Raw genomic sequence first — 25,391 nt, 5'->3', positions numbered from 1 at the left:
AGGGTCTCGACCCGTAACGTCACTCATTCCTTCTCTCCAGAGATGCTGCTTGTCCCGCTGAGTTATTCAGGCATTGTCTATGATGGGAAGATGCATTGTCCAGACAATAGACTACAAGTCCCAGAATCCCACAGCATGGCCTGTGCGCATGCGTGGTGGAACCGCGTGGTATACTATGGGCCGATTTGACGGAATCCCACAGCATGGGCTGTACGCATGCGCAACGTTACCAAGCGGCGCATTATGGGCCGCTGGGTGACTACAAGTCCCAGAATCCCACGGTGGGTCCTTGCGCATGGGTAGAGTCGCAGCATGGTGCACTATGGGCCGTTGGGACTACAAGTCCCAGAATCCCGCGGCGGGTCCCTATCGGCTCTGGATTGTTGTTTCTGTCATGGGGGAAGTTTACCGGTGCGGGCCTGGAGGATACCGTGTGTCCGCTGTAAAGGAGCAAGGATTAGTTGTTGTCAGAGGCGACCTACAGTGTTGAGGTGCGCGGCGTTACCCGGGCAACCTGACTTCTGGGGGCCCGCTCTGTCGGCAGGAGCATCGGGGCGGCTCTGGGGCCCCATTCTGTAGGCCGCACTGGGTGGTTTGGTGCAGGGTCGCACGGTTTGCCCGCGGCCAGGAGCTGAGGGTCGCTGTGCAAGAAGGCACTGGGCTTGCAAAGGCTCCAAGGGTACACTGACCCGCCAGGTTGAGAGCCACAGTGCAGGGGATCTCTAAAGGATGATGAATGGGCGAATGCAGCAACTATAATCCCAGAGAGGGGTGGAGGGATGGTGTGATGAGGGGAAGATGTATAGGCAGAATGTCTGAAGAAGGGTCACGACCCAAAACATCACCCATTCCTTCTCTCCTGAGATGCTGCCTGTCCCGCTGAGTTACTCCAGTATTGTGGGTCTATCTAGGCAAACTACCATCCGTGCTGATGTACTCTTCAATGTTTTGTTCCATAATCCAACGTGGAAGAAAGCCCTTCAGATCTATCACACATTGTAGGACTGTTCCGTGTGCCAAAGTATTATTTTACCTTCATACCCCCTTCATGTTTGACCAACTCTTGAAAGTTACTGATAAATCTGCACCGACCACATTTTGGTCAGTGTATTCCAGATTACAATGACTGCATAAACCAAAATGTTTCCTTCTCTTTGTTTTCACATGCGATTTACTGATCGTTATTTTACTATTTAAGCTTCTTGTCAAATTTCCACTGCACCTGCAGCGAGGAGCACAATCTCTGCTTCTCCCCCAGTCTCCCCATATAATTGAAATAGATACCTTACTTTCTTAATTCTGGTATCATTTGGTCTATTTTACTTTGAAAGGGTGTGCTGTGTAATAAATGAATCGTTACAGGCTCATCATCAACCTGGCTCTGCAGTACATTACTGCAAACCTCTGGTAAGGCCTGTGTCATCACATGGATGTCGTTATCTTGTTTTCACAGCTCACAATATTTGGTGAGATTTTATGTTCAAAGTAATAGCAAGGTAAATGATGCTTGTTATTATGGGTAGTTTGTAGCTATTTCAGGTGAGCAACAGGTACATTGTGAAATATCTAATAGTTGTGTATTTTGATCTGCAAACCTTGTAGTTATGCTCTTGGCCGTGAGGGTTTTTTTTTAAGTTACAATCTTTGGCTATTGCTTAGAAAACTTGCCATATAAAGCATATGAAATATTCAGAAAATAGGCTGCACTTGTAGAATAGGAGCTATAATTTCAGTTCAATGACCTTGCATCTGGAGTATTGCGTGCAGTTTTGGTCTCCAAAATTGAGGAAGGACATTCTTACAATTGAGGGAGTGCAGCGTAGGTTCACAAGCTTAATTCCTAGGATGGCAGGACAATCATATGATGAGAGAATGGAGTGGCAGGGCTTGTATACTCTGGAATTTAGAAGGATGAGAGGGGATCTTATTCAAACATATAAGAATATTAAGGGTTTGGACACGCTCGAGGCAGGAAACATGTTCCTGATGATGGAGGACATAAGAACCAGGGGCCACAGTTTAAGAATTAAGTGGTAAGCCATTTCGAACGGAGATGATGAAACATTTTTTCACACAGAGCTGTGAGTGTGTGGAATTCTTTGCCTCAGAGGGCAGTGGAGGCCGGTTCTCTGGATACTTTCAAGAGAGCTAGATAGATTCAGATTCAGATTCAGATTCAATTTTAATTGTCATTGTCAGTGTACAGTACAGAGACAACGAAATGCATTTAGCATCTCCATTGAAGAGCGACATAGCAAACGATTGAATAAATAATATTAAGTGTCTGGGGGGGGGGGGTGGTGATTGGCAGTCACCGAGGTACGTTGTTGAGTAGAGTGACAGCCGCCGGGAAGAAGCTGTTCCTCGACCTGCTTGTTCGGCAACGGAGAGACCTGTAGCGCCTCCTGGATGGTAGGAGGGTAAACAGTCCATGGTTGGGGTGAGAGCAGTCCTTGGCGATGCTGAGCGCCCTCCACAGACAGCGCTTGCTTTGGACAGACTCAATGGAGGGGAGCGAGGAACCGGTGATGCGTTGGGCAATTTTCACCACCCTCTGCAATGCCTTCCGGTCGGAGACAGAGCAGTTGCCATATAGGGCTCTTGAAGATAGCAGAGTCAGGGGATATGGGGAGAAGGCAGGAACGGGGTACTGATTGTGGATGATCAGCCATGATCACATTAAATGGTGCTGGCTTGAAGGGCCGAATGGCCTACTCCTGCACCTATTGTCTATCAGAATAGGGAAACGTTAGATGTTTCTGACCTGACTGGTAGTGGCCTTGGGTTCCATTCCTTCTAAGTTGTATCTAGAGAATTGATGGCAATAATTTCTCTACCCATTCCTGCATCATTACGAAGAATTTATCTTTGGTCAATAGTTGTCAGCTACTTGTCCCATGGGAACACCATCCAGGTACGCACATGTACATTGATTTATTTCAGTGCACTCCCTTGACCTTGCTCCATAGTCCCAATCGCTCATGCTTTGTGTATGGCCAATGAAATTCCTCGTATGTTGCAAAACATACTTGGTGAATAAAGCTTCATTCTGATTCTGACGAGATCAAGGACAGGAAGGCAGAAATTTCCTAAAAACGAATTGTGCAAAGACAATAGTTATTGTCTTCAGATGCTACAAACTTTATTGCCCAAACACATTTTCCTTCCCATTTCTGGCTAACGTTTAAGGTTAAGCAATATTGTTTGCATCCTTCCAATTTGTGTAACCCTGAGAGAAACTTTCCCATGCCATATTATTTCAGTAATTTTTATTCTTCTGACTTGTAATTTGCATTTCGGTCGTTTGCATCCTTCCAAATTTACAGCACACCTTTAACAGCGTAACATTGTCCATTTTCCACCCTATATCAGTCTTTCTGCTAAAACTTTCATCAGTACCTTTACCTGCTCTAGATTTCACTTTTCCAGTGTACTCTCTTTCTATAAACTTGAATGCTTCCAAAAACCTGTATATACTGTAGATTTCCACCATCCTTTCATTGCTCCTGGGCTAAAAGCAAGCCATTGTAATTTTGAAATAAAACACAATGCTAAAAAATACTCAGCTAGTTTGGCAGCATCTATGCCGAGGAGAACGGAATTAATGGTTCAGGATTAAATTCCTTCCATCAAAATTGGATGTTAGAGTTTTATGATGCAGGGAGGATAAAGGAGGGCAACAGTTAGTGGTTGAGTGGTGGGCAGGTGGGGTAGAGGAGCTAATCCTTTCCATGCCTACTGGATGATCAATCCCGCGCTTGTAACCTAAACTACCTTCCAGGGTTTCGGCCCAAAACGTTGCCTATTTCCTTCACTCCATAGATGCTGCTCCAGCATTTTTGTGTACCTTCGATTTTCCAGCATCTGCAGTTCCTTCTTAAACATATCTTCCAAATCTGCTACCAGCCTGATTTTTAAATTCTTGTTTCTAAATCTCTTAATGGCATCTCACCCCCCTTGTCTAGGTAACCTTTGTGCCACCCTTTCCCCGGGCACTTTCCCTTGCAACCGCAAGAGATGCTACACCTGTCGCTTTACCTCCCCCCTCGACTCCATTCAAGGACCCAAGCAGTCGTTCCAGGTGTGACAGAGGTTCACCTGCATCTCCTCCAACCTCATCTATTGCATCCGCTGCTCTAGATGTCAGCTGATCTACATCGGTGAGATCAAGCGTAGGCTTGGCTATCGTTTCGCCGAACACCTCCGCTCGGTCCGCATTAACCAACCTGAGCTCCCGGTGGCTCAGCACTTCAAATCCCCCTCCCATGTGTCCGACCTCTCTGCCTGGGCACACGGCCAGAGTGAATTTCTCCAGCACCTCGTTTCCGCTTGGGGAGTGCACCTGGTGGCAACATTGAATTCTCACAATAGCCCTTGTTGTCTCCTCCCTATCCAGCTCTCCCTCAGCCTTCCTCCTTTTTCATTTCTTCCCCCCATTCTCCCCCCAGATCTGAAGAAGTCTACATTTGGCCAATTCCTGATAGATGCTCGCACACGCTGAATTTCTAGCACACCTAACCTTTGTGCTTGAATACTCTGCACCTATCCCTTGTCTAAGCATGTAACTTCTAAAATCCTTCTCTATCTTCAATGCAGTTTTAAATTTGCTTCATCATCAGATTTTGCTTCTCGTAGGACTTTGGAACATCTTTACTATGTTAAAAATTGCAAGCAGTGCTACTTGCATGCATGGGAATAGCACTTTTTATTTTCCTTTTTTTCCATCCTGTGCCATTGGATTAGATATGCACCACTTGTGAAGTGGTTGTTTGTACAAGTGACCGAACATATTGTGACTTTCCCGAAGTTATTCTTGCTGCACCTCCCTATCCCAGTGTAGATGGATGTGCAACCATTTCACATGACTGGGACATATCAACACTGCATAGTTGTCTGTTTTAGTATTGTTGAATTTGTCCCCACTCACCATTGTCCCAGAGCCCTTGTGACAATTGAAGGTCATAAATACTGGGTAATCAAAGCTGATCACTAAAAGCAGCCTTGCCATCAGAAGAACAAAAACAAATATTGCTTTTCGATTTGTTTAACAGTTTTTTTCTTTTTGAAGTTAGACATTGCTTGATCATAGCTGCAAGTTGCAATATGGACAGGATTCCAGTGTCAACCGTAGAACTGATCTGCTTGGGGTCTAGCTTTGCATTTTCTGGGTTGTTTTACTACTTGTATAGAAGGAAAAGAACAACAGTGGAAGTGCTGAAGGTAAGAAAAATATTTTTCCAGTTGTTTTCTCATTTCAAAATATTCTTGGTAGTTAAAAGTCTTTTTGATATAATGGGAGGGCACAACTAGTATAATAATTGTGACTAAAAACACTTCCACTTCCTTGAATCAATACTCTGTAAGCATGTCACTTGTTTTGAACCTTGAGAGGATTGACTGTGGCCTGTTAAATGCCCACATTCTTGTTAAAATAATTGAGTCATAGAAATAGTTATAGAGCGATAAAATGATACAGTTTGGAAAAAGGCTCTTCAGCCCAACTTGCCCACAACGGCCAACGTGTCCCAGCTACACTAGTCCCACAGCCCGTGTTTGGTCCATCTCCCTCCAAAGCTGTCATATCCATGTACAACCGATAGAATTGTTGACCAATATAGTGCCAGTGGTGTATTATGGTTGTAGCGGGGAGTGCTTTTCAAATAATACAGCTGACATCCTTTTCCTGACCCCTAATTACTTGGTGATTTTCTGCAAGATAATTTTTATTTACTTCAGAGCAACTAAATATTCCATCTCAAATTCCTGATCAGGATTGAAATTGGAATTCCAATTATTTTGATTGTGTTCAGCCTGGGTGAATGTAAATGTAACCTTGTTAGGCTTAGAAATACAAAAACAGTTCATTTAACCATGCACCAGCAAATGCTGGTCTTGGCATAATTGTTCACATAGATATTGTGGGCCAAAGGGCCTGTTCCTGTGCTGTACTGTTCTATGTTCTATAAAAACTCAGGTAATTCAGGCAGCATATGTAAAAAGGGAAAGTGTTAACATTTTAGGTCTCAGAACCTTCATCTTTGTCCCTGTATGATTTCCACTTGTCCCTTATTCCAGCATCTGCATTTTTTTTTTAGTATCTTCATTTATATAATTGTATTTTTCATAATTGTATATAATGCTGCATTTATACCCTAAATTATAATATGTTTTGGAACATTCGGAGCCTTTTGTATTTCCTTTGTCTGAAAATTTTAATAGACCTTTAATTGTCTCCATGTACCTATTTAAAAGCATATTAAATGCTCCTATCATGATTCCATCAGTCTGAAGAAGGGTCTCGACCCGAAATTTCGCCCATTCCTGCTCTCCAGAGATGCTGCCTCACCCGCTGAGTTACTCCAGCATTTTGTGTCTACCTATGATTCTACTGCCAGTAATTGCTTAAAACATCTCCCTTAAATTTTCCCTCTCTCGCATTAAAGCTATTCTCTCTAGTCTTTGACATTTCCACCCTAGGAGAAGGATTCTGACGGTCTAATTATGCATCTCATAATTTTATACTTCCCTCAGCCTCCATTGCTCTGGAGAAACAGTCCAAATTTGTCCAATCTCTCCTTATTACTAATACAGGTGCACAACCTTTTATCCGAAAGCCTTGGGACCAGACACTTTTCGTAATTCAGAATTTTTCGGCTTTCGGAATGGAAGATTTTTAGCGTAGATTTTAACGGCTGGCGCAGTGGTAGAGTGCTCGGCTCATATCCGCAAGGTCGCGAGTTTGCGCCTCGATCCCGGCAGTTACTTGATCGCGAGTTTGAGTCTTCAATGTAGTTTTTTCTTGCAGAATAGGAGAGAATAGGGAGGGTTAGGCTGGGATCATTCTCTGCGAGTTGATCTTAGTGCGGGAGACAAGTGTAGGAGAGGTGTACTGACTGTGTGGGCAGAACTTTGGAAGTGATTGCCCACCATTCTCAAAAGCCGCTGCGTCTCCCTGTCCCTCCAACTCCAGAGGAATCTGCTCCCCGATGGGCCGCTACGGCGACAAGTGGCAGTTCGCCCACAGCCCGAGCTGCGCCCCCTCATCCGCAACCCGGGTTCCTCTAGAGTTGGAGCGGGGCTGGGCTAGAGTTGTTGCTGGCTGTGAGTCTCTGGGATCTCCGTGCTTGCAGTGGGCCTGGGGGTCGGTGTCCCGATGAGGGGGCGCAGCTCGGGCTGCGGGCGAACTACCACTTGTCGCTGTAGCGGCCCATCAGGGAGCGGCTTCTGGTGGTCCTGACGTCTCTCAGCTCCTGTCCAGGGGGATGGCCGGAGACGTCAGGACCAACAAGAACCCGCTCCACGATGCGTCGCTACAGCGACAAGTGGCAGTTCGCCCACAGCCCGAGCTGCGCCCCCTCATCTGCAACCGGGTTCCTCTGGAGTTGGAGCGGGGCTGGGCTAGAGTTGCTGCTGGCTGTGAGTCTCTGGGATCTCCGTGCTTGTAGTCGGTATTCCGTTGGTCCTGACGTCTCCGGCCACCCCCCTGGAATGGAGCTGAGGCTGGGAACTGTACCGCCCTTGCCCCCTCCCTCTGCAACTGCAAACAACCCCACAGTTCCCAGTCTCAGCTCCTGTACAGGGGGGTGGCCGGAGACGTCACAGCCCGAGCTGCGCCCCCTCATCCGCAACCCCAAGACCAAGACGTACCTTGCACACCATCAGCTTCTGTCCCTACAGGGAGCGTGTTCCTCTGGAGTTGGAACGGGGCTGGGCTGCTGCTGGCTGTGGGTCTCTGGGATCTCCGTGCTTGCAGTGGGCCTGGGGGCTGGTGTCCCGTTGGTCCTGACGTCTCCGGTGACTGGCACTGACCTGCTGGCAACTCCGACGTGAAGACAGTGCAAAGCCCCCGCGCCGGTGCAATGGGCGGGGAGCGGGAGAGGGGAGGGAAGGGGTCACACACATGGCCGGGAAGCAGAGGGGTGTAGGTGGGGTGAAACTGAAGGGAGCGACAATCTGCTGCTGCCTGCCCGCTGAGTTAAAAAGTTCCCACGCAAGATTCACGATACACTGTGTATCGTGAGTCTACCGTGGGAACTTTTTAACTCAGCGGGCAGGGAGCAGCAGATTGTCAATTATTAACCCTCCCGCGCAATATAACCTCACCTTCTCTTTTATGAATGGGGATTTAGTTCCCCTTTCTTTGAGGACCGACCAGAGGTTCCGCTGTCACCTCTGCGGGCCGCCCTCCGTGAACGTCTTCAAGGACCTTTCATCAAGGACCGAAAAAATGTCCGCTATTCGTTATTTGGATCTTCGGATAAAAGGTTGTGCACCAGTACTCACTAATTGAGGCAGCATTCTGCCAAACCTCTTCTTCGCTCTCTCGAAAGCCGCCACATCCTGCAATAGGGAATCATGAACCACACACATTACTTGAAATGCGGCCTATCCAAAGTATTATAAAGCTGCAGTGTGACTTCTTAAGTCATGAGGGTGCAGCAGAAAATAACCAAACTTGTTAATGGCATCATGGATTGTGGATCTCTCTTTTGCTTGTCTCTTGCTCCTCTCTCTTCCTGCTGTCCATTGCCATGCTCATCCCGGCTGGTGCCAAGTAATCAGCACTTAAAACTAATAACTAGGGTACTTTATTAAATAAGTAAGCTTTTTAGCAGTTTCTTAATATTGTTCTACATATTAACAGGCTCTAAAACGTTCTGCACCAAACAATGATGCAACACTGCTGTTTATATCAGTCGATTCTTAAGGAGTAATCCATCAGTTTTGTTTGTGCCACACCTCTCTGGGTAAAAAAAATGGAGTGATCATACAGCGATTGAATAGTTTCACTAGATCTTGTTTCTTTTGGGTAAGGATATGGAAGAATGTGGGGAAGAGGATTGAAGTGAACTTTACAAATTTCTGATTGGAAAGATAGACTCTAAATGGCACACTCTGTTTTAGGTTTTAGTTTTAGAGATACAGCATGGAAACCGGCTCATCGGCCCATCGTGTCCACTCCGACTAACAATTGCCCACACACTAGTTGTATCACACGAGGGACAATTTACAGAAGCCAATTAACCTACATACTCTCAAGTCTTTGGAATGTGGGAGGAAACCTGGAGCACCTGGAGAAAACCCACAGGGTGAATGCGCAAACTCCGCACAGACAGCACCCGTAGTCAGGATCGAATCTGGGTCTCTGGCGCTGTAAGACAGCAACTCTACCGCTACGCCACCGTGCTGCGCTCTGCTTCTGGATTTCCCATTACATAATTTCTTTCCTTCTTTATAATTAGGAAGCCCCACAATTTCAAATCAACAAGCAGTTGGTGGAATTTCTTAAAGCCACTCCAGGAAAATGTGTGCAGTATGCTGTTGTAGAAGGTGAGTCCATTTCGATCGAATATTGAAGCTTTCGGCTTGTGTTGTGAACTTAAAGTGATAACGTATGGAATAGAAAGCTGTTTCCTTTATGTCTTACATGCTGGCAGTATCAAGTTGAAAATCCATCGAGATGTCCTTTTTTTTATTGTGTACCCTTTTAAGTACCGAAGACTCCACTGCCTTAATATAAAAGAGATCAGGGTTACTAATCATCTTAGCATTACTGACACAAAATACCAGATGGATGGTCTTGTTTCTGCTGATTACACTAATCAACACTGTTAGGCAACAGAAATTGAAGTTTTATGTAAGGCTAAAATTATTACTTCTAAGATTTATTTTGTTGAAATGTAGCACACATCTGTACTTCAAGTGTCTCTAAAATCCCATTGGGTTTTATTGTTTAATTTAAAATGCCAAGATGAAAGATATCACTTGAAATTTAGTTATTTCAAATTTTGTTACAACTTAGTTTTGAGAATTCCCAGGAAAGTTAAATGATGCCTTTATGGAGTTCAAAGTTTAACACAAGAAATTGCAGATGCTGGTTTACACAAAAAGGCACAATGTGCTGGAGTAACTCAGTTGGTCAGACAGCATCTCTATATAGATAGGTGATGTTTTGGGTCGGGACCCTTCCTGACCCAAAATATCACCTATCTACGTTCTCCAAAGATGCTGCCTGACCCAATGAGTTATTCCAGCACTTTGCAAAGTTAACTCTATTTTTCACGGCGATGCCTTAACAACAGACTAAAAAAATGGCTTTCTGCACCAATGCAATTATATTTTTCCCATTGCCAATATGGATTTTCTTTTGTCTAACGTTGGCACTTTCGGACTGCTATCATGCATGGAAGGGCAACAGCTAGTAGAGGCATTCAACTTTCAGGCCTTTAGCTCTGGCCTGTTTCAAAGCAAGTCGAAAAGGTAAAGGTATCATTAGTCCTGTGACAGACTTTTTCTTAAAGTAAACATTTTTAGTTGGGGGAATGAGTTTCATACAGTTGAAAGATAAACCAGGCGAAAACTGAGATCTGAAGCTGAGAAATTGATTTTTGTTAACCATAGAACATGGTTTTCGCTTTCTGCTGCCACCAGGTAGCATTGTACTACTCACAGTTTTCCATTTTTGAAATCACACTTTTCCATTTTAAATCAGAAATGTATATAGTAATTCCTGAGAAAGTGTGTGCATGAAGTTGCCATCACCTCCGTTTACAAATACATTATTTAATTGATTTTGCAATGTATGATAAATTATGCTAATTTCCATATATATATGTGTGTGTGTGTGCGTGTGTATATATATATTTGTTTGGTCACCTTTGCTCGCACATGATCCATATTCCTTGATTCCCTACATATCCGCATGGTAATTTAAAACGCTTTTAAAAGCCACTATCATATCTGCCTCCACTATCATTGACTCGCTTCCAGAAAATATTGATTCCCTTCCAGTTTGGGTGCAACCAATCCCCCTTGTTCAGTTCCCACTTGCCCTGGAAGAGAGCCCAATATACCTCATATATCTGAAACCCTCCTTGCTGCACCAGCTCCTTAACCATGTATTAAACTGCACAGTATTTCTAGTTCTAGTCTCACTACCTAGTGGCACAGGTAATATCCTGAAATTCCAACCCTTGCAGGTCCTGTTTTTTAGTCTATTACCTGAATTCTCTTTGCAATGCCTCATCTCCCTACCTAACGATTTCAAAGGTACCAATGTGGGCCATAATCTCCGATTGCTCATCTTCTCCTGTCAGAATATAGAGTGTCTGCTCAGACATTTTTGATCCTGGTACCTTGGAGACAATGCACTTTCCTGGAGTCTTGCTTGCAGCCGCAGACACTATATCGTTCCCTATCACTATTTCTTGCCTAGACTTAGACCTACCCTGCTGTCCAACATAACCAGATGTTACTGCTATTTGCCCCTTGGAGGTCATTCCCCTACCTCCCACCAATTTCCATGTTTGTAATGGTGTACTCATTTGAGAGGGAGATAGCGCTAGGAGACTCCTGCGCCATGTGCGTACCGCACCTGGCAGTCACCCATATATATGGCTGAACCTTCAGTATGACCTCCTTCCTGAAAATACTGTCTCTAACCTGCTCTGCCTTCTTTATGTTCCTCTGCATTCAACTGTTCCTCCAATTGATCTGTGTGGTCTAAGAGGAGCTGTTGCTGGACAACTTCCTGCAGACATTGTCATTAGGGACACAGCCCTGCTCCCTGATTTCACAAGCCTGACCACTTCATTGCCTGCCATTAGCTGCCCCTTATTATGCATAAAATAAATCTAGTAGTCTTGAGAAAAAGTAAAAGCCCTGTCCCACTGTACGAGTTCATTCAAGAGTTCTCCCGAGTTTGCCCTGATTCGAACTCAGAGATTTACGGTAATGGCCGCTCGTAAGTAATCGGGGCTCTCGTGGACATTTTTCAACATGTTGAAAAATCGTCACGAGTCTTCCCGATCTTACCGCGTTTCCCTAGTACCTGCCGTTAGCGTTACGAGCCGCTAAGAGACGTCTCCGAGCTCTGATGTACCCGCTACGTTCATTCTACGTGCTTATCACGAGTTTGATTATTTTTTTTAACTCGGGAGAGCACTTGAATGAACTCATACCGTGGGACAGGGCTTTAAACCTTAAACGCCTTACCTTGTCCTCGCTTTGATTCTGCGAGTACTCTTTGCTGAAGCCCGATATTCACCAAAGTTGCGCTTCCACCTCAAAGCAGCTCCTCCCAAAATGGTTGCTCCAATATTTCTGTTCCATTGGAGGCTGATTCCCTTCAACTTGCTCCGAAGTCAAGCTGATGGGCCTAAAAAGCAACAAATCCTTACCTGCACTTGAACTTTTAAACTGTTCTGGCTCCTCTGTGCCCTAACAAAAACAACTGCGATCTTGAACTGTAATGAGAATGAAAATGTTAGGATAATAAACATTAAATTATAGCCATATCCCAATCCCAATGGCAATCAACTATGTATTTACTGCATGTGCTGCAAATATCAACTACTTATTCTACTTTTTAGTGTTGTGATGATCTTGGACTAAATTTAAATTTATGCCAACTATCCATTATTAAATAAACTGTAAGATATGTAATTTTCATTTATATTTATTTAAATCTTAAATTTCAAACCCCACTCCCAAACAGGAATTACTCGACCAGTTGGAGAGAGATTACGTAGCCATTATCAAGATGACTGCACAGGTGTAATGCAAAGGCTTATTTTGAAAGAACACAAACTGATTTGGAATAACTTGGCCAGAAGTTGGTATGTCCACAATATCCTGTGTTTATTAAATGTTCTTTAATTTCTCTTTGATATTTTTATTTCTCATGAAGGTTATTTCTGAAATACTTTTAAATGATATTGCTTTTTGAGCATTTGAAAATGTATATCCCTGTGATGGCTGTAAAAAAAAAGACTCCCTTAGTATTGTGGCATTGCTGGGCAATCAATCTCCTGTGCCTGGTTCTATTATTTGGAATCCAATACAAAGTCATACTCTGAATTACAAGTTGTGTGAGAATTGAAGCAAGCGATGCCATCAGTTTTAAGAGCTTTGTTTTGGAGTGCTTACATTTTTATGCTTCTGAAAGAGTTGTTACTAGCTGCATTAAAATATACTGGCCAGTGTCAATTATGACTTTCAAAGACTGGCAATTATAAGGTTCTGTGGTTACTGTGACCATCTGATTTCATATAAAATGTCAAATTACGATTTAAAAAGAGAATAGAATGCAGAAAATGTAGTCATTTTTGTTGCTTCAAAAAAAAGTAGTAAGACTATTTTTCCTGCATTTATTATGCCACTGATATGAATGCATGTCATTTGCGGAGGCTAGTTCATGACTTGGAAGTACGTGACAAATCTTTGAATGAACACCAGGCGGCTGTCCATAGAGATGCAGAATTGGCAGACTAAATTGAATCTTTTATTCTAAGAACCAAATGTACACATAAAATGGTGCCACGTACTTACTTCAAACATTTATTTTCCTAACAGGAGCGATAGTGAACGTATTATACATGAAAGAGTGAATGTCGTGCCCTTTGACCTGATTTCTCCTGAAGGAGGAAAATGTGCGGTTCGTGTAATCAACCCTTTGGAAGCATCAGGACCACAGTTTGAAACGATATATGAACGGTTTCACCAAGCCACGCAAGGCTTCACTGATATCATTGGGCACTACCTGAGTGGCGAAAAGCCCAAAGGTTTCTTGGAAACTGAAGAGATAGTCCGTGTCGGGGCCACTTTGACAGGGATTGGAGAGCTTGTTTTAGATTCTGACAAGATAATCAAACTGCAGCCCCCTAAAGATGGTCTGGAATATTTCCTAAGTACCATGGATTTCCCTAGCATCCTGAAACAGCAGGAATCAAGTGTCAAACTTTGGAAGGTGTTTACGACCATCTGCACTCTGACTGGTGTTGCTGTAATCATGGTGGTCCTGCACAGGATGTACCGGGAGTTCAATGAAAAACAGGAACGGGAAGAAATGAGGAGGAGTTACGAACGGTTTAAAGAAAGTAGACATGCCGCTGGGGTGACATCAGTTGGTGATGAAGATGATATTCCAGCAAATGCTTGTGTGATTTGTCTTTCTAAACCACGGGAATGTGTCTTCTTGACCTGTGGACACGTTTGTTGTTGTTATGATTGTCATCGAGCACTCCCCACACCAATTTGCCCAATTTGTAGAAGTTCCATAGTCAGAATAGTTCCCCTTTACCAAGCATGAATGTATTTCGTACAGCCCAAGCAAATCGATCAAGTGCCTTTTAACTGCAGTCCTGTAATCAGAACGTCAGGCTGCTGTGTTTTGTGCAGTGGTTCCCAACACCATATCCTCATTGTAGTAGTGTGTTAATGTCCAAGGCTCCTCTGCATTAGTCATTGTGACCAGCCTGGCACAAGGGTTTCTCAATATGTGATCCTACCTACTCTGGCTGTACTTTGCTGATTTTTTTTTTTTTCAATTGGAACATACTTTTGGTACTCTTCACAAAACATCACAAGAAAGATCTAATCAAGTCAGTTAATCTGGAGTGATAATGATGCTAGTTGAACATTTTGACAAGGCAGTCTTGTCTCCTAGCCATGGAATAAATTAGAAACAATTAACATAACCAGCTAGTACTTTGCCATATTTCATCGTGTTACCTCACCGTTGCATGTTTACTTTAAAAAGCAAACATGCATATTGCAGAATTCTGGAGTTACTTTCTCTTGGGGTGCAGATTGCATTTATTTCATTTAGTGAATATTCTTAACCAATTAAATATTTTCATTGATATTAAGCACTGTAGAACCCACAAGTGAAACTGGATTAAACTGGTGTTTTAGTTTCACAGTTCATCCTAATTTTTTTTTTGCAAGATAGGAATGGTAGTGGTAAACCCAATAGCTTGGTATTTAGTACCATCAGAGCTGGGCATCTCCAATTCATGACCTCTGATACATAAAATGAAAATTGTCATTCAAGTACTTTTATTTGCAAAAAAATTGGCAATTTCCTATGTCTGTGATTTGCTTTCTACTTTACAGAAGTAAAGTGCATTTCACTGGTAGTAGGACTGTTGCGTTAACACTGAATAAAGCAATCTTAGCTGTTGAGGGGGGGGGGGGGGCGGGGGGGGGGGACATAAATGCAATGAAAGAAACGTATTTGAAGGGAATGGAATCCAAAAGAATAAGGAAAATCTGATGAAGATTAGACAGAAAAGTGATCTTTTATAAAAGACTATAAAGCTCCCTTAGTAATTTTATACTTGTCCTTTTAAGTGTTACGCTTACAAGGTCATTGCAACAGTGTGCGCACAGTTCTTTACCTCACCAAAGATTGCTCCTACAATTGCTGGTGGCTCATTTGCATTTGTTTCTGACAACTCAATTGATAATTTATTAAAGGAACTTAACAGAAACCAACAAATCCTTCCCAATAAAATAACCTTTCAGAGCTGAAATTTGATGATTGCATTTGATTTTTATGAAGGTAAGCAGGTAACTCGTTTTATTTATCAAAACATTTGAGTATGATTTAATAGATGGGTATATAAAGGTTTAAAAACTGTTATACTGATTATTTACAGAGTTCCCGCATCATGTGATGGACTACTTTTTCACAAAAATGCTGGCGAGAACATATCGAATTCGGATTAATTTATTTTCAAATTCAACAGGGAGCAATGTAATTCCTGCATGTCCTGGTTCAAAGCAGTTACCATACCGGGTTGAAATGCATCGTATTAACACATCCGTAGAGGGGTGGGAGATTGCAACCTTCATGTGGTCCACCCTGTGTCAACAAATGCAATCAACCTGGCGTGCACAAACAGAAGATCAAACAGAACAAGTTGTCTTACAACTTTAGGCTGTGCACGCCATACGCAAGAAGAAGATCCGTAGAGGTTTGAGAGAAATCCTTGTAGTCTTAGGTGCCTAAGAAAGTAAATATACTGATGTACTTTTTTGATCAGCACATGATAAGACTGCCAAGAAATTTGAAGCCATTGACCATTGCTAAAGTAGCTCTGTTGATGAGGACAGGGTTGTGTTCATCCCCTCCCTTCCGTAAATCAATAAGCTTTTTTGTTTTGTTGGTACCAAGATCTAATTTGTCATTGAAATCATGATACAAAGTTTATAATCTGCTTCCTATACATCATGTCATTGTTGTTGATCTGGCTGGCAGCAGTGGTAACATCGGTAAACTCGAAGATTGAACATTAACTGACAAAACAGTCATGGGTGTGCATGGAGTAAAGCAGGGGACTGAGCACTAAACCCTGAGCAGCACCAATGTTGAGGATCAGGATGGAAGAAATGTGACCAATGTTGAACTGAAGTCTGCTAGTCAGGAAGTCCAGAAGCCAGCTGCAGATGAAAGTCCCAAGGTCAAGATCCTGAAATTTAGGGAAGAGCTTGTTCGATATTATAGTCTTGAAGGCTGAGCAGTAGTCAATGAATAGTATCCTGACATGGCTGTTGCTATTGTCAAAGTAATCCAGAGCTGAATGTATTGCAAGGAAATGGTGTTCCATGGACTTAGTTTGACTGTATGCAGTTTGCAAGTGGTCTACATTGTCTGAAAGATTAGTGCAGGTTGGGACCTTTATCAATCTATGGTCTATGTTAGAGCCACTGGGCAATAGTAATTGTGGGAGGTCACTAATTAGGGACTGGAATGGAAGACATTTCCTTGAAACAGATGGGGACATTGGACTGTTGAATTAAGAGGTTGAAGATGTTGATGAAGACTGCCCAGTTGATTGCAACATGATTTCAGAGTTTATCTTCGTAAATACAGATCTGAATTCTGCCGTTGAGATGTAGGGGACAGTAGGGATGGGGGTGACACGGCTTGATGGTGCTTGGTTTGCTGTTCAAAATGCGTGTAAAAGGCATTAAGCTCATCATGCAATGGTGTTATTGCCAACTAATTGCCCTAATTTCAAGTAGTGATGGTATTCAGGCCCTGCCACAGTCTTTGGTTTAGTTTAGAGAGAAAGCCTGGAAGCAGGGTCTTCAGCCCACCAACAATCACACATAGTTCTATGCGACAATTTACAGAAGCCAAATAATCTAAAAACCTGCATGTCATTGCAGTGTGGGAGGAAACCAGAGCATCTGGAGAAAACCCACACGGTCACTGGAAGAACGTACAACCCAGTACAGACAGAACCCTGAGTCAGGATCGAACCCGGGTATCTGGCACTGTAAGGCAGCAACTATTATTGCAGTGTCACTATGCCGCTCCTAATGCCTGGCATCCACTTGATTGAATTGAGCCTCAGGCTCATTTTTGAATTATAACCATATAACCATATAACAATTACAGCACGGAAACAGGCCATCTCGGCCCTACAAGTCCGTGCCGAACAAATTTTTTTCCCCTTAGTCCCACCTGCCTGCACTCATACCTAACCCTCCATTCCCTTCTCATCCATATGCCTATCCAATTTATTTTTAAATGATACCAATGAACCTGCCTCCACCACTTCCACTGGGAGCTCATTCCACACCGCTACCACTCTCTGGCGTAAAGAAGTTCCCCCTCATATTACCCCTAAACTTCTGTCCCTTAATTCTGAAGTCATGTCCTCTTGTTTGAATATTTCTCCAGATGCTCTGGTTTCCTCCCACACTGCAATATTCAAAAATTCTTTCTTGGTATCTATGATAGTTGTGCAAAGATCCTACTTAGACTTTTGTACAGTGCAAGGCCATCCTTCTTGAAGCCTCTGATCTTGATGAGCAATTTTCCTGTTCCTCAAGAGTTCTCTCATCTCTATATAACTAAAAGTCGTGTGTGTGTGTAATTTTTCCAAACACTAAGCCACAGCCTTCCCATTTTCACACAACCTACACATTTTTCCCATGGATAAACATCTTCACTTTGCATTTCCACCTATATTTCCAAAGTTATCGATGATTAGATTTAAAAAAAGGAAAAAAAAAACGATTCTCACAAACAGCCACCATGCACAATGACATCACAATGGGGCGTTGCTAACGGTAACTGGTTTCTCACAGACAGCCTTTTTTCAGGAGGTTCCACTGATGATGTCACAATGCAACTCAGTGCATCAATCACAATGGGCTCTCAAGCTGCCGAGTGCCACAATTACATCGCAATAGGATGTTGCCAACGATAACGGCAGCATGAGGTTGCTGCCCCTGTACTAATATCTGAAGTGGCTACTCCTCAAGTTCTGATTGCATTTTAGTCCCACCATCCTGGTGTTTGGACACAAGGCAGGGAGTGGGGAGGGCCGATCGGGAAGTAGGGGGGAAATATCTCCCTGTCGGTTTGTTCCAGTGCCTGGCCGAGATGCCCATTCGCGAGCAGGCAGCGGACAGTCAATGGTCACACCAGAGTCGGCTGCCTGCCCTTCCGTGCCTACGTCCGTGCTTGCGTGTACCTGTAGAGGGAACACGCTATGTCCACAGGCCTTCCGTCAACGCTGGTCACCATGGGGGGAGGATAATGCTGCGCACTGTCATAGAGGGAGAGAGAGAGAGTGCCCGCAAACACCCTGCACACGTCGAGTCCATGCTGCTCACCCTCTCCCCCCTACTCACACCCACCCCCCTCCTGCCCACTCTCGCCCAACCCTCCGCCCCTCCCACGCTCCCCCAATGTGGGGACCATTGATTGCCTCCATGAATTCCATAATTTTCCTTGTGGGGGGGTGAAGGGAGTGATTGGCTCCGGGGACGACTGTGTTCGGGATGAGCGTCGACGCCACACCGCCCCTCCCCCCAACGTGTCACACTTGGTCTAGTCTACCCTAATTGTCTTGGTCAGAATGCTGTTTATAACACTTTTCTATGAAGCTGGTGATAATAGTAAGATTAAACGAGAACTTACCAGTTTGAAGTTTGATCTTTATTTTATGAGGAGTTACGTTGAGGGATTACGTGAAGAGACCCCGTCCAGGCGCACACGCGTCAACCTTCAAAGCAGTGGTGTGAAATCACAGATGATAGTTACCGAAGCATAATAGTAAGCTACGTGAGACAAACATAACTTACATTTGATGTTTATTAGGGTGGGAGCGGAGGGCATGTAGTCTCTCAACGTAACTCCTCATAAAATAAAGAACAAATTTCAAACTGGTAAGTTCTCGTTTAATCTTACTATTTTACTTCGGAGTCACGTGAGTGACTAGGTGAAGATTTTAAAGCTGTGATTTCATGCCGTAGATTCAATCCAGGCGTCTCACTGCATTGATTGACTCTAAATGAGTGGAAACAATCAATAATATACAACCATAACATTAATGTAATCTGTTACTATTTTTTTTTTTGTTTCATAACAAAACAGTTTTGTCCCCTTTTTTATCACAGGGGAGCATTTAATAATGAATCCAAAACAGCACCACCAAATACCCCAGGGTCTGCAATCTCTTTATGGTAATACTTGTGAAACATCCGCTCACTTGCCCATCCTGCGGCCGCGAGGATATGGTCTATTGGAACGTCCAAATCCTTGGCCGCCGATGTTGCTGCCGCCCTGGTGGAATGAGATTGAAATTTGTCAGTATTAATCCCTACATCAACCAGCACCTACTTCAGCCACCTCGAGATAGTCTGTACTGACACTTTCTTATGTGTTTTTTTATGGCTGATAAATAATGCTGATTCTGCACCTCTTAAATCCTTGGTGGTCTCAATGTAACAGTTTAAATGTGCCACTACACATAGTCTTGGATCCGTAGGATATGCTGCATAGACCAATTTACACCCCGTGACTCCTGGTCTGTTCTGTTTGAGTAAATCATAGACATAGAATGTGATTGCATTTGCTGTCATTACCATTCTATCTATACGTACTTTATGTAATGTCTGTACTATTTGTGCTGAAAAAAATACCATTAGCATGACTACCTTCATGGTAATTTTGTCTAAAGACAAATTTGAAACGGGACTCCATTCCCGAAGTAACATCAGCACATCCCTCACATTCCAGATTTCTGTATATCTGGGTCAGGAGGTTTGGCATTGCACATTTCCTTCATGTCAGATTCAGATTCAGATTCAGATTCAACTTTAAGTACAGAGACAATGAAATGCATGTACCTACAGACCAAAGGGTGTGATCCTAGAACCTGTTGTTCTGATGCTCTCCATAAATGTGCAGAGAAGGCACTCCTTGCAGTATTGATCACACTATAACTTAAATTGACATTAAAATGCAGTTGACAGAACTTCTAAAACATCTAAGATGTCTGCAGTGTGGTATGAAATATTTTGCCATGAGCAAAACACCTCCCATTTCTTAATGTAAGAATGTACTGCTTCTGGGTACTATCCCTCCAGGCTCCTGCAATTACATCCATAGGGCGATCTGATAGTCCTCTTCCTAGATATGGCCTTTTTAGAATCTGCAAATCAACAAATCAATACGGTCATGTAAAGGACGAAAATCACCAGATACAGGGTGCACAAGTAGGTTTTCTTATCTTGGAATATCCATAAGAGGTTCTGTAACCATTTTTAGCAATAGTGGTTGTTTAGGCCAATCTGGGACCACCAACAATCCTGAAGCAGCATCCTGCTTGATCTTTTGTAGACACCTACTAATGAGGTGGAGGAAATGCATCTAAAACATTCCACCCCAATTTTGCGAGAATGCACCCATCGCTGTTGCACCTGGATCTGGCTCCCTTGAAACATATTGATACAATTGGTGGTTCAGTCTAGATGCAAACAAGTCAATTTCTGGCAATCCAAATTTTGCAACAATTTTATTAAAAATTAGGCCAAGTGCAGACCCGTTGGGTCTGTTCCCCCAACGTGCGGTTTGGGGGGGGGGGGGGAGGTGGCATGCAGCGTGACACACTAACTATCCCCCCCCCCCCCCCGCACACATGCTAATTACCCCCCTTGATATTATATTAATATTATTAATTTGCTCCTTTTACCCCATAACCATCCTATCTACTGACGCATAGCCCCTAACTTGCAGTCACATCTAGAGAGGGGGGGGGGGGGGGGGGGGCGGGGATAGAGAGTGAGGGCATAGAGAGAAGGGGCAGAGACAGAGACACAGAGAGAGGGGCAAGAGGGATAGGGGTGGAGAGGAGGATAAGAGGGATAGGGGAGAGGGGGGGGGGGAGAGGAGAGGGGGAGAGGAGAGGGGGAACGAGAGGAGAGGGGGGAACGAGGGGAGGGGAGGGGGGAGAGAGAGAGAGGGGGGGAGAGTGAGAGAGAGGGAGCGAGAGAGGAGAGGGAGAGAGAGAGGAGGGGGGGGGGAGAGAGGAGAGGGGGAGAGGAGAGGAGAGAGGAGGAGAGGAGAGGAGAGGAGAGGAGGAGAGAGGAGAAGGGGGGGGAAAGAGGAGAGGAGGGGAGAGGAAAGGGGGGGGGGAGGAAAAGGGGGGGAAAGTGGAAAGGGGGGGGGGAAGAGGAAAGGGGGGGGAGAACCTAAAAAACATTTTAGAACCAAAAAAGACACATTCTGCAAGCATTGAAGAACCAAAAGAGACACTTTTTGAAAACATTTTAGTACCAATAAACACTTTTTGCAAACATTTTAGAACCAATAGACACATTCTGCAAGCGATTTAGAACCAAGGACACTTACATTTCAGTAGAAATGTGTTCAGTGTTATTCACAGCTCAGAGAAACGTGACTCTGCCTTCCTCCAGCTTGCAGACACTGATTGAGGCACACCACTTCCTGGTTCTATAGTCCCTCCTCCCTGCCGCCAGCAGGGGCAGCAGAGAGAATGGGGAATTTTGTAAAATCATTAATATCTCTCTCATTTTCCATCAACGGGAAAAATCCTCGGCACACATATGGTGGTGGGGGGCTCTGAGCAAGGTGGCCAAAAATGACAGCCGTAGGTGGCGGCTTTCTCTCGGAAATTGCAGCACAGATGGCCAAAACCGGTCAAGAACAGATTTTAGTAATATAGATAGATAGATGTCACTATTTAACATCCATTCTGTATTGTCATTAAATTTTCGAGACCTGGTGTCTGCAATTATATTGAAACTACCTGGTAGGTAGATTGCCGAAAGCCAAATGTTTCGAATAATACACCTGTGCCAGATAACGTTTGCCAATCTGTCACAAGACTTTGACTTGATTCCACCCATGTGATTGACATATGCTACCGCCATAGTGTTGTCAATTTGAACCTGCACATGCAGATTTTGCACATTAGAGCAATAAGCTTTAAGCCCATGAAATGTACTTAACAATTCTAGGTAGTTAATTCCATGCGCTTCGAGCAAAGGTAACTCTTCCACATTCCATCTACCTCCACAGCTGGTAATGGTATCAATAGCGCCCCAACCTAGCACACTTGCATCAGTCTGTAAAATGATAGGAGGTGATTCAACCAGAATTTTCCTTTGCTTGCTGCAGTTGCTGATAATGCAGTTGACCGAACTACACAGCTGGAAATGAAGTAATTAGTTTCCCAAGTAAGCTCACCACTTGACTAATTGATGGTTGATACTCTGTAATGAGTTTGCTACAACCCTCAATTGACTGCAGCTTTTTATCCTTGGGTAAAGTCACTATCATGTGTTCTGAATTAATAGTGAACCCCAAGTAATCAATTGTTTTAGTTGGAGACAATATAGATTTATCTGGATGTATTACAAAACCCAGCCTTAGAAATGTGAGCTTGACTTCTGATACTGATGCTTCTGTTGTAGCTTGAGTATCACCCACAATTAAAATATCATCCAAATAAGCCATTACCAAATGGCCCTGGGCTCTTAGCAATGCTAGGACTGGTTTTAACAATTTTGTAAATAATCTAGGGGCTGAGGTTTAAACCATGAGGCAATGCTTTGAACTGCCATTATTTATTCAGCCAGTTAAAATTTTAAATATCTTCGATCTTTACCATGCACAGCCACTGTGTAATATGCATCTTTCAGATCTATGCTGGCCATATAGCATTCTCTTGAAATTAGCTGCATAGCATTGGTAAATGTCTCCATTTTGAAATGCTTATACTGTACAAAAGGGTTGAGACTTGTTAAATGAAGAATGATTCTACAACCGCCATCCTTATTTGCTCTAGGAAAAATGCTAGATACAAATTGGTGGTTTTGATAAACTGTCTTTTCAATAACCCCTTTCCTAAATATTTCAAGCACTGCTTGAATGTTTCTATTCTCTTCTTTAGAGAAAACATGCGTTCGCTTTGGAACATGTTGAGTAGGAGGATCCAAATGTGGGTAGAATTCAATTCTAAACCCAATAATACTGCACAGTATAAATGCAGCAGATGTATTTTTCGCCATTCTTTTTAGGAAGAATTGTAACCTTCCCCCAATTTCTGAATGTGAAACATTTAATATGTTTCTTCCAGGACCAGACCCACCTACCTCAGGGTTTGCGGGTGTCAAATGTTGTACCTTGGCCCCCCCCCCCTTCGGTATGGATAATGCATTTGAACTGATCTGCCAAACACTGGTGGTTTAATCATCCCCACGGTTTTTGCTTCTTCATTCAGGTATTTCACCTTTTTGGCTAGAGTTTCTCCAAAGTTCGGCAATTGTATATTTGATGGTTTACAAAGCCCTGCAAACTTAGGATGTATGTTAGGTCATAGCAGTTTTACGAATACAGTTTATTTCAAAGTGTGCATTACACATTAGTACCAAAACATCCTGTTGTGACGTTGTCACATGTTGTTCTTCCAGGCCTCTGGCAAAAGCCATAATACTTGATCCTATTAATCTCAGCACCCGCTGTAACCTCATTTCTTGTGCACGTACTGCGGTGCCCAAATAACCCCATATTACATTATTTACTGCTGGGACTGCTAGCAGTGCGCAATTCTGCGGGATTTCATTTTTTTTCACAGTCTCATCCATAATCAGCTCTTACAACTGATGGGAAAGCAAATAATATATAGTTAATGCTATTTCTTCTGCCAATGGTTGTCCCTTCAGTCTGGGACCTGAGAAAGTTTGGGCCAGACCTGGTACTTTGGGCTCTATTATTGGGCTTTGGTCCTCATATGATTCGTTATCAGAATCTTCTGGATATTCCTCCTCATAGTGGGGCTCACCTGGTATTTCGTCTTCCGGTGTTTCGTGCACTAGCTCTCTTATGGGACGACAGATGGCGCAATGGGCTAAGTGTTCGGCTGGCGACCGGAAGGTAGCCGGTTCAAATCCCGCTTGGAGTGCATACTGTCGTTGTGTCCTTGGGGCAAGACACTTCACCCACCTTTGCCTGTGTGTAAATGTAATGTAATTATGTGAAGCACTTTGGGGTCAATGCAAGTTGACTAAAAATGTGCTATATAAATAAGATTATTATTATTATTATATTATAGGCCTACGCTTAGTAAACCCTTTTTCAGGTATTCCTCTCACAGGCTCTTCATAGAACCATACTCTGGCAGACCTTGTTTGGTTGCTGCTAACGCCGGATCTCCTGTAGACCAACGCCTGTATTGTCTTTCTTCAGACATTTCTGGTGCTGGCTCTCTGCTAAGCCAACACATATATTCTTTTTCATAAGACATTTCTGGCGCTGGCTCACTTGTAGGCCAACGTTTCACAGGACCTCTCCTGGGTGTTCCATACGCTGGCTCTCCTATAGGCCCACGGTAACTGTACTCCTTCTGGAGTGTGCCTTTGTAAATCATTTTCTCTATGAGGAATTCCAATTGTGCGACCCGATCTGACATGACCTCCGGGTCCGACTCATCCGAGTCTACTGGCCTGTTTGTTTTCTTTTTGGCCTTACACCCTATAGGTGTTTCAACGGTACTTTTTTCTACCGTTTCTATAGTCGCTGGTTTTTCTACAGCAGACTTTTTAACGAGGCGCCCGCTACTCTCAGACACTCTCTCTTGAGTTTTAACTGCAGTTCGCTTCCCTTTTCTTTTCCCACTTTACGCCATATTTAGACTTGCCTGTTTCCCAGCACACAGTCTCCATGGACGAAAAATGGCCTGAAGTGAATGTAAAAGTACATACCTTCAGGTTTTCTTTAACTCATACCTTTGAGGGCTCTGCTCCTTCCAAAGTGGTTGCAGTCGCTATGCGTCTGACGATATGACGCGTGTGTGCCTGGACGGGATCTCTTCACGTAGTCACTCACGTGACTCCGAAGTAAAATCAAACTTATACTCTTTAAGGCTAGATGAAGTGGCCCTGAGTAAGTTCCAGTCCACTGACTTGGCTGACCGGAACAGACCCTCAGCCGCCTCAGACCGCTGATATATCACTTCGATCGTTGGTGTCTCGTGCTGCAATCTCTAAGACAACAGGAGCTGCACTGATATGATCAAACAGATGATAAAATGAAGGCGAAGAATTGTGGGGGTTTTGCGTTTCCCTTTACTCCACTTCGGGCCCAACTGCCCGAGTTATTCTCTCCCTTGTCGGAGGGTCAAACGGCCACCACTCCACTCGAGCGGTTTCCAAGAGAGAGAATACAACAAAAGGGATTCCCCTAGGTTCTAGACCTCGGAATTATGGTGGGATATGATAAAAGGTTGAATTGACCAGAGTGTGCCGATGAGAGAAAACAGAAACCAAGATGGACTCAAAGCAAG

The 25,391-nt window shown here is 43.7% G+C and overlaps 1 protein-coding gene across 2 annotated transcripts; it reads left to right on the top strand.

Moving 5' to 3' along the window:
• Window positions 1-297: 297 nt before the first annotated feature.
• Window positions 298-15,314, top strand: mul1a (mitochondrial E3 ubiquitin protein ligase 1a). Of its 2 annotated transcripts, none has more exons than XM_055645554.1 (5): window positions 298-491; window positions 5,073-5,220; window positions 9,243-9,330; window positions 12,497-12,617; window positions 13,354-15,314. In XM_055645554.1, the coding sequence occupies exons 1-5, from the start codon at window positions 313-315 to the stop codon at window positions 14,087-14,089; spliced, it is 1,272 nt and encodes a 423-aa protein (XP_055501529.1). In that variant the 5' UTR covers window positions 298-312; the 3' UTR covers window positions 14,090-15,314. The 2 variants fall into 2 exon arrangements, with proteins under 2 accessions (XP_055501529.1, XP_055501530.1); XM_055645555.1 differs by having other exon boundaries at window positions 358-491; window positions 5,069-5,220.
• The last annotated feature ends 10,077 nt before the right edge of the window (window positions 15,315-25,391 follow it).

Source organism: Leucoraja erinacea, chromosome 14, assembly GCF_028641065.1.
Source record: "Leucoraja erinacea ecotype New England chromosome 14, Leri_hhj_1, whole genome shotgun sequence".
In the NCBI taxonomy this organism is placed as follows: domain Eukaryota; kingdom Metazoa; phylum Chordata; class Chondrichthyes; order Rajiformes; family Rajidae; genus Leucoraja; species Leucoraja erinaceus.
This window is presented reverse-complemented; position numbering and strand designations above follow the sequence as displayed.

Coding starts and splice junctions, on each gene's coding strand:
- mul1a (XM_055645554.1), top strand. CDS start 313: ATGGTGCACTATGGGCCGTTGGGACTACAAGTCCCAGAATCCCGCGGC. Junction 492..5,072: donor AGGCGACCTACAGTGTTGAG/GTGCGCGGCGTT, acceptor TTTTGAAGTTAG/ACATTGCTTGATCATAGCTG. Junction 9,331..12,496: donor GCAGTATGCTGTTGTAGAAG/GTGAGTCCATTT, acceptor ACTCCCAAACAG/GAATTACTCGACCAGTTGGA.